The sequence below is a fragment of the Cupressus sempervirens genome, chromosome 4 (assembly GCF_028749045.1).
Source record: "Cupressus sempervirens isolate cs-2001-9-10 chromosome 4, ASM2874904v1, whole genome shotgun sequence".
NCBI classification, from domain to species: domain Eukaryota; kingdom Viridiplantae; phylum Streptophyta; class Pinopsida; order Cupressales; family Cupressaceae; genus Cupressus; species Cupressus sempervirens.
This window is the reverse complement of record NC_143121.1, coordinates 679599501-679615101: the sequence shown is the minus strand read 5'-3', so window position 1 is coordinate 679615101 and position 15601 is coordinate 679599501. Positions and strand designations below refer to the sequence as shown.

Below are 15601 nucleotides of genomic sequence, written 5' to 3'. Positions count from 1 at the left end.
AATTCAACTATGGCAAAGCTGTCAAGAATTAAATTAAATAAAATAAAGGCCAAAATTCTATTAAACCAAAATCACAGAATTTCCTTAATAAATTTTGTGACAATTGTAAACCTCTAAATGCACAGACATGCTCACAGGTCTAATCATATAATGTAAATGATTCTAGATTTATTAAGTCATCAGAAGGTTTAATTTAAACAATTAAAATGGATACATTGACCATACAGGAATGACACTGGTTAAATATGCATAACTGAATCACTAACTCCATGTGTCACTACCAGGGACATAAATCCTACACACTAAACAACATGATCAAGTGAAATTGCATATAATAATATAGCCAAAGCGATAAATGCATTAAATTTCCTAATTTAACCATTTATTTAATTGTACCAAAATAATCCATTTACATTGCTCACTTTTGCATAAAACATGACAAAACAAGATCATTAGGGTTGCATCCATCAGGATGACTTACAAAAATCGATTAGGAGAGGCACTACATCTTCCAACACTATATGTGAACTTGATAGACCTCTAGCTTTGATAAATACTTCCTTGACTTCTTCTACATGTTCTTTTATACTATCTTTCTAACTATCATTGTTAATAGCATTGCTTCTAGCATTCATGTTTATATTCCTTCTAAAATTGGATTCTTAGTGTTGTTCTTCATATCCATTCTACAAAATCTCTCTATGTGACCAAAGTTATTACATAACTAACATACTAATGCATTGTTCCAAAATCTAGATCTAGGTTGGTTAACATATGTTCTGCAATTTCTTACAATATCTCCAAAGTTTTTGCACTTTTAATATAGAATGTTGCTCATCGCTCCATTGTTTCCTTCTTTAGATCTTCTTCCTATAGGATTAGTACCTAGAAAAATTCTACTATTTCTATATTAACATTATTGAATTTAGGTTTCTTACAATTAACTGCTCTAAGATCAAAATCAGAACAATTATAACAATAAAAATTAGTAACTAGTTTAAATGACTTACATGTGTAGTTCCCTTTCATATGACCACCTTCATTACATGCATAACATCTACCTTTTAATTCATATCTCACTTCTTTAGGTGATTCAATATGCTCATGTTACTCAAATTCATCAACTTGTTCAGGTTGCTTGACTTGTTCAACTTCCTTAGGTGCATTATCATATTGATTTGCCTCAATCTTATTTGTATCTTCTTTATCTTGCATAAGAGGATGAATTTTAGGATTAGGTTCTTTTCTAGCTTCAAATTTCTTAGCTGACTTTTCTCCAATGAAATATCCAAGATTGGTCTTATCATAAGAAGGTCTCTGATAAGACATTTGCTCATCAATCTTCTCACTGCTAGAATATAATTTCTCAAGTTGTTGGTTAGACTAAGTTAACTCTCCTTTCACAATGATGTTGTACTTCTCAAGTTTTGCATATTGCATCTTAGTAGGTTAAAGCTCATATCTGCATTCTCAGACTTCAAATATAATTTGATTTTACCATCATCATTCTTCAAGCTTAACATTAAATCTATAATCTTAAGTTCATGCTCCAAGATCTCATTTTCATTCTTCAATTTGGAAACTTCATCGCTTTCCTTGATCTGATCTTTAGGCTCTTTCTTGGATTTGAGATGATCTATCTTGTCTTTCATCTTTCCAAAGTAGTCTTTTGCATCTTCATATCTTTCTTTTAAATCATCTCTTTTTTCAATAAGAGTATCAATGTGCTCAAGAGCTCCTTCTAGGTTCTTCTGTAACTGTTCCATATCCATAGAGATCTTACTCAAGTCGCTAAGCCTCTTCTGAGTACCTACAATTTGATACCAGTTGTTAGAAATAGGAAATACTGGGGGTGGGGGTGGGGGGTGTGAATCAATATTTTATAAACTTTAGCCCAAAACTGGATATTATTAACAATCTTTACATGCATAAGAAAGTAAACTAACTACGTTTAACAATAAACATAACCATGCAATAAGAGAACTCATAAAACCATATTTTGTTAACTAGGGAAACCCTGACCAAGGGAAAACCCTAGTGGGATGGTACCCACAAAATGATCCACTAATCAAAAGTATCTTGTGAAAGATACTAACCCTGTTAGGAGTCTAAATTACATCTGTATAGTGTCTCAGTCCTTCTTAGAGGACTAGACCTTGTTAGAAGCTTCAACCCTATTAGGAGATGTCATATACAAATACAAAATGTATGCAAGATGATCCCACTACCCAAACATTCAATATACAATATAGTTCCTTCAATACAAAGTGTTGAAAACCATTGATCAATTGTATATTGTCTTTGATGTTACACAAAACATGTCATATCTTTAACAATTAGTGTATGTCAAGCTCACTTGGGAGATGAAGACAGTTTCTTGTGTCTGCTAAACATTCCAATGTTTGTCAAGTTTAGAAGACAGTGTCTACTGAGTTTAGTTGGGCATTGAAAAGAAATTCACAGAAGTTGAGTGTTAACCAAGCTCACTCAGTTAACAAAGAAAAATTTGGATGGAACCAATGCTAACCAAGCTCACTTGGTTGCCAAAGGAAGTTTGTGAAGATGTAGTATTAACCGAGTTCACTTGGTTAACATAGGAAAATCATTTTAGTGTTAATGTCTACCAAGCAGGGTCGTCTAACAAAGAATTTTCTTCTTTTGGCATATCGAGTTTAATGGATTTGTTTGTTGGTTCCAGCTGACTAAGGAGATGAAGTATTATTGTTAGAAGTTGTATTTAAGGTGACTTGACAATGTATATGATATAAGGTCAAGTTGAGAATTGAATGTGTGAGAGTGTGTAGAAGATAAGAAGATGCTTAGAGGAAGCGAATTGAAAGGATAAGCAGAATATCCTTGTTGAGTGGCAAAGATTAATTTGATCAGGAAGGATCAAGTATTCGAGTCAAAATTGAGATCTGAAATTAGCAATATAGTTGCATCAAAAATCAAGTCATTTCATTGTTACTCTCTAACTATTGTAGTAGTGAACTAAATCTCTTAATAGAGTTAGCCTAACAACTATTTTCCAAATCCTCTAACAAGGTGGAATTTCTAGATTGAAGTGTATAAAGACCTATGACAAGGCCACTCCTAACAGGGTGATTAAATCCTTTAATAGGGCCACACCTAATAGTGCATTTTGTAACCTTTAATAGGGTTGACTCCTAACAAGGTTCACTTCAGAAGAGTGAAAAGTAGTAACTAGTTGCGATTGACAGTTTTTCCCAAATTGGGTTTCCGTGTTAAATCTTGGTGTCACTTGTGTTCATTCTATTTCTTTTATTTTTATGCAACTAAGTTAATTACGGTTAATCACACTTAATATCTTAAGATCTACATGTTCAGTATTTATCGATTTATAGTTGATATTATAGTGCTTGATGAGTTTAAACATATTGTTAGTGGGAACTGAGTGTTTGTGTGTTAACCGAGCAACAATAGTTCTAGAAGAAATTATGTTTTGTACTGACATCTAAGGGATTTGGGATTTATTTTTGTGGTAACTGATTCACCCCTCCCCTCTCAGTTACTCCTCTTATATTTTCAACACAAAGAGATAGATACAAAAGCCTTTTTACTACTATTTATATCTTGTATATCTAATATTGTCTTTGTTGCTCATCACAAAATTCATATTCCGCTGATCATACATCAGAGTTTGCATCATAGATCATTACATCAATATCAAATTATTTTAGAATCACTTCCACTTAACTTCACATTTATAATCTTTCTTTCATATGTTGCTAATTTCAAATTATCTGCCCACTAGGCCTGATGTAGGAGCATCTTGCAAGGGAAAATTATTTAAAAAAAAAAAAAATTCATGGAGGAGAGAGAAAGTGATGAAAATTAGAGGAGAAATAATAATATAAAAAAGGGGGGGGGGGGGGGGGGTGGGGAAGAAAGGAAAAGGGGATTTCTATTTTCGAGGTGCATAGGTGGCATAATAGAAAAAATAAAAATAAATGGTTGTCATTCCATTTATCAAGGTGTGTGGGTAGAATTCTAAAAAGTTATGGACATTGTAGAAAGTTGTGCATATTGTAGAAGGTTATGGAAGTTGTAGAAGGTTGTGGATAAGTCATGCATTGGGTGGTAAGTGCCTATTTAAGCAAGGCATATGAGCATTTCTAATCAAGCTCGAGAAGGAGAAGCTCGAGAAGTAGAAGCTCAAGAAGGAGAAGCTCGAGAAGTAGAAGCTATGGAAGGTAAAGCTTTGGAAGGAAAAGCTTCAAGGTGTGAAAGTTGGAAGGTGTGAAAGAGAAGGAGAAAGTGAAGAGTGAGTTTGCCTGAATCTGTGGATAGAGCGCCAAATGTGAGGGAGTTTATAGCAGGATTGTAATGGAGTTGTGAATGTGTGGATAGAGCGTTGAATGTGAGGCAGTTTACACTTGGATCTTGGATAAAATTTGTGAGAAGAGCTAGTGGCTGTGGTTTAGAAACAAGGAGGTTACTTGGTGACTTGCAAGCACAAGTTGAGATCTTGGAGGTTTCTACTAGAGGGTGGATCTAGACTAGCTTGGGTTTGGATTGGATCTTGAGAGATCTTGCAAAAATGTTATTGTAATTACTATTGGATTTTCAAGTATAATAAAATTGTTTGAAACATTTTGTCATCTCATTGTCTTCATATTGTTGCATTCTTGGTTGTGAGTTGGTAAGGGTGGTGTGGCCCTTTGTCAGTGGTATCAGAGTAGTACCTTCATTAAGGCCTTGATGTCTTTATACACTTTACAAAATATAAATTTGACTTTTTCTAACTTAGGGTTAACATCTAGGATGTCCTTAATTAGTTAAGTAATTATTTCACAAACAAAATATTTTCTTAACTCAAAATACCCATTTCTCTGTCTTGCTTTATTCTTCCTATATATTGTTGTAATTGGTAATTTGTATGTTCCTTCATTTGTACTAACCTGTGCACTTGCACATGTCATCATTATGATGTCATGTATCCATACCCAACTCTACATGTATCAATGTTGTCTCTTTAAACCACATTGATCAAAACTCTATTTGTTATGCCAGATAAACTATATGATACTTAGAAAATTTTCTAATTGCCATATAACTAAATCTCGATGATGTGCACTCTTCATATAGTTCATATGTTTCCATAAATGAAAATATTAAATAGTCTAACCTAGTCAAATTGCCAACAAATCAAACCCTAGTCAAAGTCATCAAATAAATTCAATCATAATCATAATTGTTTAATAAAGTAAACCAATTTAATACATAATTCATCACTTATGAAAAATCACTGATCAATCATCAATCAAAGAGTATAAAATAATTAATTAATACAAGCCTATTTAATTAAATGAAGATAAAATATACCATAGTGAATTAATAAATTATCAGGTATTATCTACTCAACCACAGAAGGAGAAAAAACCTAAATCAAACCAATGGGAGGGAATCATGTGGATTAATAAAAGTTCTAATCTCAACTCACCATAGCGAGTATATCATAATTGTTGGATTCAAACTCAAGCCAACTCCTTCCAAGAAAAATCCATAAAAGGAACCTACATCAGCTCATTTGATATATCTAGAATATTTATAGGGAGATAATACCATTAAATTTATTCTAGAGCACTTTTAGTATTATTTGAGAGCATTCTAGGAGAAACTCGTCATTCTAGATCAGAATTCATATAATTTTCATAGCTTAATCAATCATGTAGTTTCATATTTCAATAGATTTAGAGTCTATTTGAGCTTAATTGCATTTGTTTTAGGGTCAATTGCATTAAGTTTTATTATCATGTTGTGATCATATCAATTGCATTCATGTAGATGCATTTCCAATTTAATCTTCAATTTCATGGTAATTTGTCACTAGTCTCATACAAACTCTGAGACTAATATTTACATTTAGATCATACTCACCTTGACTAAAGCAATATGTTACTCTTCATTAGTTTTGATTGCTATTTGTTTGATTTAATGTACTAAACAATAATCTAATGACTTATTGACGGTTGTGTTTGCAGATTTATAGATTCCACAATTTACACACATGACCATTCATTACTATGAGAGATGAGTTTGATTGATTAACTATCTATGAAATACGAGTCTTACATAATTGATATTAATAAAAATTTATAATATAAATAGACATGTAAAATAAATACAGGTAAGGAAAACTAGGGAAACCTATGTTTATGTGTTTTCAAATCTTCAATGAAAGTGGTTTTAATGTTAGAAAAACTTGCAAGTAATGCTTGAATCTACACATTTTTACCATGAAGTACTATTGAAAGTTTTAAAAAAGTGAAGCACATAAAAGAACATATTCTAAATAAACCATTAAAATTTAAAAATATCTCTACCTACACCCACACAACACTTTTAAATGAATAATCATCCTAAAATATTTGTTGGATGAATAAACTTGAATGTCAAACTTTAACCATTTAATCACTCTACAACATTTATTGGACAGATAAACTTGACTATTAAATTTAAGATATTTCACAACAGAAAATCCCCATAAAAATGTAGATATAGCAAGCTAATAGACCAGTGCTTATGCAGCTATTAGAAGTTCAAAACTTACCAAGGAAAGTTAGAAAAAAAAAGTCTTTACTTGGTAAGTTTAAAGTTTAAAGTTTGATGAATGAATGCTGAATTCCCATAAACACTCTCAAAAAGTAATCCAAGTTTAAAAACGGAGACATGTCATTAACTTTTCCCTCCACTTTCTAAGCTGTGTTTGCATTTGAAATTCATAAAATTAATTTCTATATTTGTAACGAACAAATTAATTGAGATAGAGATTTCTCCACATCAAAGCATAATCCACTGGTGTTCCAATTTTTTCCTTATCCATTGCCCTTATTTAGGGGGCTTCTAGAATCTATTTTAAGCATATTTCAAGAGGAGGGGTGAGGCGGAAGCAGAAATCTATGAATACTATTTTTGTGCTGCTGTCATTCTTTAGTGAACGATACCAGATTCTCTGTTAGTTCTCTTTTAGATTCCTTTTTCAAATGGAACCAACTACATGCTGCCATTTAGCTTTAAACAACTCACTGTCCTGTTCCCCCAATAGCTAGTACCTTAAATTTCACCTCCTGACAAATAGTTCATCCTACTCGTAGAGATAGATTCTTAAACTCTAGAATTTCCATGGAACAATAGATATAAATTTATATTTAAAAATATATGGGTGTTTGATTGTATTTAAGTTATCTGAAACATGATTCTTCATCTCTTATATCATATCTTTTAGAATGTGAATTTTAGTAAAGTATGCAATCTATTATTATGTTATTTACTATTATTAATCCAGTAGACTATTCTTTTGATTGTTATAATTTAAAAAAATCTATGTTCTAATAAATCAGTAATGTAGATTGAGATCACATTTTGATATTAAGATAAATTTTCACTATCGTATTTACAATTCATACCTCTCTAGAAATAATTGCTACTACAAACTCTCATATATAGCAGCATCCAAAATATATTGCGCCAACTCTCTACTTGTACATCATCCCTGAGCTTGTTACAGATTATGTAGGAGATAAGATTTATATGTTTGTTTTCATTACACTTTTGTTGACTATTACATTTATTTCTATAACAGATTTAGTCTCGACTGTCATTATACTAACATAGTCAGATATCTAAAATTCATATTTTGAAACACATTCTTTCTCGAGATTGGAGTGTATCTATTTATGTAGCATCAATATTTCAGATCACACTCTGTAATCCATTAGAATTAAAAACGAGGATTTAAAAAAAAACTAGATAAATCACTCTATTTTGATTTTAACTAGCATTTACCTTGCCTTGAAGCTTTGCTACTCCAACAAGGAAAGCTAAGCATCCAACAAAATGACATTACACAAGTAGGAACATACCCTTCTATACAATTCTCTACATATTTGGCAAGCCCAACAAAATTTGCTAGTCTCCATTCATTTCAGCACCAGCTGATATTCAAAACTTTCATGATGAGTATAACTTTCTCATTGTAACAGGACAATTGTCAGCGGGGCGAGGATGAGGCAAATATCTCACCTTGCAGTCTGGTGTTAATCGCTGGATTCTGCACTCACAGCCACAAATCAAAGGTGTAAATAGAGCTCATAATATTATTCAAGAAGGAAGCACATACATTTCTTCATACATGCAGAGATGGAAATAATAATCTCTTAACTGTATAAACGTATGACCTCTTCCCAGTCAAATGATCTGGTAGATCTTCTCAATAGTTCTAAGAGTATAGCATTGTGCTTTTAGATTCAGTCGTGCAAAAAAAATTTGCACCAATATTTCAGATCACATGCGATGTGAAATAATGATGTAAATAAATTCTATTCAGTTGAATCTAGAGGCACAACACAATAATCATTATGAACTGTCAAAATCTAATCTCTGCATTCTAAGAGTGTTATCGACCATTCTGTTTTTAAAGTTAACTGATTAAGGTTCAAGTGGTTTGACTTAGTTGGTTGAAGTGCCAATGATTTCTCCTTGTGGAGACCCTCATTCAAATTCTAAGAGGATCTTTGTGGAATTCTATGTTGTGATTCTTGGTCTTTCATTGGTTGTATTTATCACATTGTAAAAGATGGATTCTAAGTTGTGACTCATGGTTTTCCAATTGTTGTTTCTAGTGTAGTTGCTGATAAGAAGTTTGAATAACTTGTAAGTCTCAGATTGTTCGAGTGAGCACGAGATTCGTAAACGATCTTCAATATAAAAAGTTCAATGCTTAAGTGTATTAGACTTTCTAGTGAGTGATTTAGTATTTTGTATTCCCTGAATCAGTAGCTCTTCACAGAACAGCTGGAGATTAAAAATTGAAACAACTTCTACTTTTTTAGACACTAAGAAAATAAATACACTATGCCCTCTTACAATTCTTTGATCTACTTGTTATGTACGGCCATCTTTAAACATCACACACTATGAAAATAATTAAGCTTGAAAAAATAAGTCAATTTTGACTATTTAACACTTCTAACATAAAAACTAAGCTTTATGTGTAATATTTAAGCCATCCCACTACTTACTCATATTGAAGAAGCATACAATGAAGAAAAACGCATATCTCCATCTTTGCTAGCTCACTGCCAGGACACAATCTGCTTCCCAATCCAAAGGGCACAAACATCCCTGGCTTGGGAACAAAATTCTGAAAAGAGAAACAGTGTCTAATTAGAAAAAAATTGAAGGGAAGATATTTTAGAAAGCATCTAATCCTCTTCAAACATGAAGATTGAATTGAAAAATCACGCAAAGAGAGGATTTTTGGCATTTACCTCCCATCTTTCTGGATCAAACTTCTTTGGATGGGGATAAACTTCAGGATCCAGATGTACATTTCTCATCCAAATTTGTATCCTCCATCCCTTGGGAATTGTATAACCTGAAGTACCAATTAACTATCATTAACATCTATTCTAAATTCAGGGTACAATGAAGAGCATAAATTTGAGAAACCAACTTAGACTTAACAGAATGGAAAAACAGATACCTACCATTCAATTCAACATCATCTATAGCCTCTCTGAAAACCATTGATGAAAAGCTCACTAAGCGGAGGCTTTCATTTATAACCTGAATAGGAAAATAATGTTAAATGAAAACACTATTGCTTCATCTCAATTCCCTCTTTGCCACTGTAAGGAATCTAACCTTATGAAGATATCCCATTTCTCGAAGTTCTGAATATACAAGGTTCTTTTGTCCCTCTGGTCTCCTTCTAACAATGTCTTCCTGTTCAGCCTGAAAGAACAATATTTCTCTATTAGCTTTTGGTAATGAAAATAATTGCAGCATTATAGTAATTTGGGCGGTACCCACCTTTGCTTTTGCATACATTTCAGGATTCTGTAGTAGAAAAACAACAGTCCACATAGTCATATGACCAGAAGACTCGTGTCCCGCATTAAGATACATGACTAATAAATCAATAATTTCCTCATCTTCTAAAAGTCCGCCATGTTGATCCTTCACCTTGAGTAATACATCTAACATATCTGCTTTCTTATCTTCCTTTCCTCCCTGCCCTGCCCTCCTCCTGTCAATCATTGACTGAAGAATGGCCACCAGCTTTTTTCTAGCCTATTTCACCATCCAAACAAACACATCACCATTGCTTGAACTTGTAATTTCTACCTATATGAATTTTGAGTGGAACAAAAGATTATACAATTCAGGCAGCATACTTAAAAATAAAAATAAAGATGAAATATCAAATTTTGTGTTTCTAGATTTGATTGTGAATTGTATCAACATTTCGGATCACGATCCATCATCAGAATAAAAGATAGAGCTCTCTTTCTTATATTCTGATAACATCTTATTTAATGTGATCCCAATCCTATTCAGAACCACAAAATTTGATATTTTCATATGAATTGTGGAAATCTTCTTGTCTTTAAAAGATGAAATAGCTTTTAGAAACTATTCAGGTAAACCAACCTTGAGAGCTTTATTGTATGCAGTACCGGGAAAATTGATTGCCATGGCTCTGACGCCCAGATTTAAGGTAGTGTACTCCCTTTCTAGAGCCATTATCTCCTCATTAGTCTCATTGCAGAGGAAGATGTATGCAATTATGTCGAAAGTAAGCTGCAAAACATTATACAAATTGTTCAACAGTGAGAACAAGAGAGTTAATGATTCTGTTTCTGTTTTAGATTGCGTTGGGTTTATTATATCAACTTTTTGGATTACATTCAGTCATCTATATCAGAATGGAGAGTTAAGAGAAGAAGAAAATGTAATGTTAAAATTTGATTGTTTCAGTATTTTTTAGCATCAATATTATCATAATTTTATTCTTGCATTCTCTTATTCTGATGATTCATCATAGAATGTGATCTAAAATATTGATGCTAGAAAAAACTCACACAATTGAATTCAGAAATCAAATTATATATTCAAATAAATTGTAAAAATATGATACAAAGAGGTTGTCATTAATCCCACCTTTCTAATATGAGTGAGAAAATCAAACTTGTCCATCTTGGACCACTTCTCTAAGTCCAAAACCACAGTTTCCTCAATCCAAGGTAAGTACTCTGATAAGACCTCATTTCCAGTCACTGGTGCGGCAGTGAGCTTGCGAAGACGCTTGTGTTCTTCAAAGGTGATACCCACAAAGGACTTTCTGCCAATAAGCTCAACAGCAGATTTTGGCCACCCAGGAATAAAATGGACATCATCCATCAGAATTAGCTTGCACACTTCTGGAGTTGTTGCTAAAATTGTGGGCTTCCCAAACATGAATGACTTGTATAGACCAATTCGACTGAACCTGAGAGAGCAGGAAACATAGAATGAATTCACGTATAGAAGTCATCATCATTGTATCAACTAAGAAAACAGAGGAAAGTTGTATCAAAATGCCCACTAAAGCCTCCTGTTGAAGCTCTCAAACAACTCAGTATTGAAAGAATGAAAATGAGGCATGGGTTGACCTAATAGGATTCATACTTCATAGCGTGTTTCAGAAAATAAATTTACTACGAAGTTAATTAAACTTGAGAAAACATAGCCATTAAAACTTGCATGCATCATTCAGAGGTTTTTGGATTTAGCTGTTTGAGATTTTTAGTTAATAAAACTTGAGGAAACATAAACATGAAAATTTTCATGCATTCAGAGGTTGTAGGATTTTTCTGTTTGAGATTCTTAGTTAGTAAAACTTGAGAAAACATAAACATTAAACCTTGAATGCATTCCGAGGGATTTGAATTTAGCCTTGTAAGATTCTCTTACATTAATATTTCAGATTTTACAAAGGAATATGCATTCAACAGATGAAGAACATTAGCAATTAAAAAACTCCAAAACAAAAACTTTTAATGAATGCATTGAGGAGATGAGTGGAGATGGTGAATTTGAGGCATGTCTTCAGGGAATTAAATTTCAATTGCATGCTAAGAAGGTCCAAGCAATATGACTGTTCATAGTTCAAGCTTTTCTTGAGAGTGAGATAGTAATAAGGCCAACCTGTAAACAAAGCTTGAAATAAAGTTTTCAGGGTTGGTGGACTTGAAAGCTCTAAGAAAGAAAAGCATGTTGCCCAAGAAGGGCCACCCCATATCTCCAGGGGGAAGAGGGCCACCGTCCTTCTTGAAGGTGGGGTTGTACCACCAGCCATTAAACCTCCTCAAGCCATAGTAGAGTGTATATAAACCACACAAAGTCACAAAAATGCTGAATACCCAATTCTCTGCCATCATCACCATCATCATATATCTCTTTGTAACAATGACTAGACTATAATTCTGAAATCAATATGGTATGAAGAAGATTTTGTTGGTACAAGAATTTTTGTTGAGGTCAGTGAAGACAAGAGAAGAGCCAACTAAACCTCATACAAATTGTCTGGTGTGACCCAATTTATATATATAAGATTTTAGTGCAAGTGGAATAAATTCATATACAGTGAGGTGACAAAGATAAACCTGCATTTTGCAGATTTTGGGGTTTTGGACTCACTATTTTGTCTGAAGCTACTCATAGGATTCTAGGGATAACACTCTTGTTTATATTGAGTTTTCTTTCTAATTTTGTGTGTGGTTGCATATAGCTCAAAGCTTTGGTGTAAGGTCATATGTTGATCAAATGGTGTTAAAATAAAAGTCTTCCTCATATTTTTATAAGGAAAAAAAAAAATCATAAAATTTAGTTAAAACTAATTATAATTTCATATGAATGACAAATGATCTAATTTTTAATAGTCGTAAGTTGATTTAATTATGATGTATTTTAAAGAATGACAGCCATGTATTGTCTCTTATGAACAAATTCAGAATTTCAAATAACATAATATCGCCTGCACACCTACTGCTGTTACATTGACATTTGGGTTCACCTACGTACACTGGTCTTACACAAATTTGTAGCATGTACGGTCCTTGAATATTCAGAATTCTTTTTTCTTCAGTTTTTGTTTTTTCAAATTATAGCTTGTGTCGTTTGCCATGGTTGATGATACTAAATTTATGATGATGATATTTAACCTATAGGGATTAAATTTAGTTCATGAGTTTTCATTTGATAAAAAAATATCTGCATTTCTTCTGTTTAACTTAAATAAAAATTTACAGTAAAATTCTTTTTAAATTAATGAATGATTCAGTGATTTTTTGATTTTTATTTGTACAGTCTAACTAAAAGCATAAAACTAAAAATTTCAATTGACCCAATTTTTTCATGAAACCTCTTTTTTTTTTTATAACAAAAGAATCTTAGATACATATAACCGTCAAATTTAGTCTCTGTCTATTCCAATTAGAATACAATTGATTCTTTAGCAATGTCTACTTCTAGAAGCTTACTAGATCACTAGATTCTTAGACATTAGGAATTGATATTTGTAGTACAGTATAACATTATTATGAAATTCATAGAAGTCCTTGCCTGCCAGGATTCCAAAAATATCATGCTATACAGCTGAGAAATCAAATATAAAATTGTGATTTATAAAGAAGCTCTTAAAAAAACTTGAACAAACTAAAAAGTTATAATCATCAAATTTAGGCCAGATATGGTTTCAATTAGAACATTTATGACTTTTTGGAAATGTTGTTTCTAGAAGCCTATTAGATCACTAGATTTTAACATTTGCAAATTAAGATTTCTAAAGCTGTCTATTATTGTTATCAAATTCATTGAAATGCTTGATAATCATCCCTCCTAAAAGATCATGTTACACAGCGTTCGAATCAAATATAAAGTTGTGTTCTTAAAAAAATCTGAGCAAATCTAAGAAATTATTGACAAGAATTGGAAAAACTGTAAATAGTTAGAAATGGGTGAGGGAAACTTACAAACCCACACTAGAAACACCTACTTAAATCTAATATCTTAAAAGTAGGAACTCTTAACTTTCTTGCACAAGAATCTATTCTATTCTGTGGTATAATTTTGTCTTCTCATAGGACCCCTTACTCCACAAAAATAGTTCATATATCAGCTCCATCAGACCCTTTCTTATGGAAGGGGACTTCTTAAAACAATTCAGCGGTGCGATTTTGTAGCTGGAGTTTATGCTTAAAAGTTTGACCCCTGTATCACATCTCAACATCATAAATAAAAAGCTTTCAATCATACTTAGTTCCATTTGAAGTTTGAGCATTCAAATAGTTTGAAATAATAGACACACATAAAATGAGATAGTTTCAAATAATAAAAATGCATAAAAGTAGATAGTTTCAACTTTCAAAAGTTATGACATTCTTGAATAAGATGGCATTCTTGAATAGTAAGACAATAATAAATGACTGAATGAACTGCTTTGTTTCTATTTGTATTGTACATAGAAATCTATAGAGATGAATAGTTTCAAATTATAGAAATGTGTTCAAAAAACAGTTTTAAACATTCAACACTTCTGAATAATGAGACAATAATGAACTGTTCAATTTCTACTTATATTACTAATAGAAATCTACAGTACTTTTTAACATGACCCATGACATAACTTCGCTACCTACATAAGTTAGAAGGCCAATCGATCTTATAAAATTTGACCAATCAACTAGACACTTATACATATTTTAATTTGATATAACTTCTTTACTGTATTTTCTGGACAGAATTTTTGCATCAACGTTTCAAATCACAATCTGTAAGAAATTATAAATATAAAAATAAGAATTTTGATTTTGACTTGCTAGTTATAATTTCACCACAGCTTTCATCACCTACATATGATGGAATGTAAAATAAAGAACGTGAAAGTTGAATACTGATCTGAGTTTTCAATGGTCCAAATTTCTTTTTGTAATCATCTGAATGATTGGCGAATCACTTCTTTTTAAGAATAAAACATTATTTCTATGCTTGAAACTATTCTGCGTCTTTATTCTTGTGAGTATGGAAGATGAAAAGGCCAAGGGTTAAAGTGGGGGCCTTGCCTAACTTGCAAAATGATAACAAATTGATACGATTCTATTAGCATTTTTTAACCTAATTTTTTAATGTCTCATTCGAATACATCTTTTGTAGTTAGTTACAGCTCATCCACTATTTCATGCTATGTTCTTTGCAATTACTATATTGAGTGTAGATATTTATCAATTTGCAGGATGATAGGTTTGGACTTTTTTTTAACATTCATGATTTGGATGACTTGCTTTCCTTTTGATGATCTCCTCTCACCTCCTTTTCTAACCTTTTGGTTTTCATGTATAATAATTATTTGTAATGAAAAATGGTGTTTTCATAAAAGAAGTGATAGTGAGTGGCATTGTTTGTGTTGTTTCTTCTATTATATAAAATTTGAGTAGGTTTTGTATAATTGTTTTTAAATTTGCTATAAAGTTTTTAATTTTATAGTATATGGAGGTGGTTCTATTATAAAGATAATTCCAAACTTTGTTCTTAAGATATTCTATAAATTGTCTTTTGAAACCCTTCTAATTATGATCATTTTTCTCTCAAAACTTGTTGGTGTGTCTAGAGTTGACTTGAATCTTTTTCTTTAGTTATATTCTTTATTAGAATGATTCTTCTGAAAGCATGCTTAAGAATAGGTGAATAAAGCTTGAGACTTACACGAGGTTCCTTGATGCTATCCATAACCTCTAAATGCTATTCCTTTTTCTTT

The 15601-nt window shown here is 32.0% G+C and overlaps 1 protein-coding gene across 1 annotated transcript; it reads right to left on the bottom strand.

Moving 5' to 3' along the window:
- Positions 1 to 7757: 7757 nt before the first annotated feature.
- LOC149563076 (ent-kaurenoic acid oxidase 1-like) lies at positions 7758 to 12607 on the bottom strand. Its single transcript, XM_089826494.1, has 9 exons — positions 11995 to 12607; positions 10969 to 11296; positions 10459 to 10608; positions 9838 to 10098; positions 9670 to 9759; positions 9513 to 9591; positions 9294 to 9400; positions 9045 to 9166; positions 7758 to 8074 (listed from the first exon to the last, which is right to left on the bottom strand). The coding sequence occupies exons 1-9, from the start codon at positions 12237 to 12239 to the stop codon at positions 7975 to 7977; spliced, it is 1482 nt and encodes a 493-aa protein (XP_089682620.1). The 5' UTR covers positions 12240 to 12607; the 3' UTR covers positions 7758 to 7974.
- Between the last annotated feature and the right edge of the window lie 2994 nt (positions 12608 to 15601).

Bases quoted from the DNA above. Each gene is read 5' to 3' on its own strand.
- LOC149563076 (XM_089826494.1), bottom strand. From the start codon at position 12,239: ATGATGATGGTGATGATGGCAGAGAATTGGGTATTCAGCATTTTTGTG. The intron at 9,401-9,512 runs GTAGGTATCTGT...TTGGTACTTCAG, and splicing joins AGATGATGTTGAATTGAATG to GTTATACAATTCCCAAGGGA. The intron at 8,075-9,044 runs GTAAGTAGTGGG...CTGTGAGTGCAG, and splicing joins TGTATGCTTCTTCAATATGA to AATCCAGCGATTAACACCAG.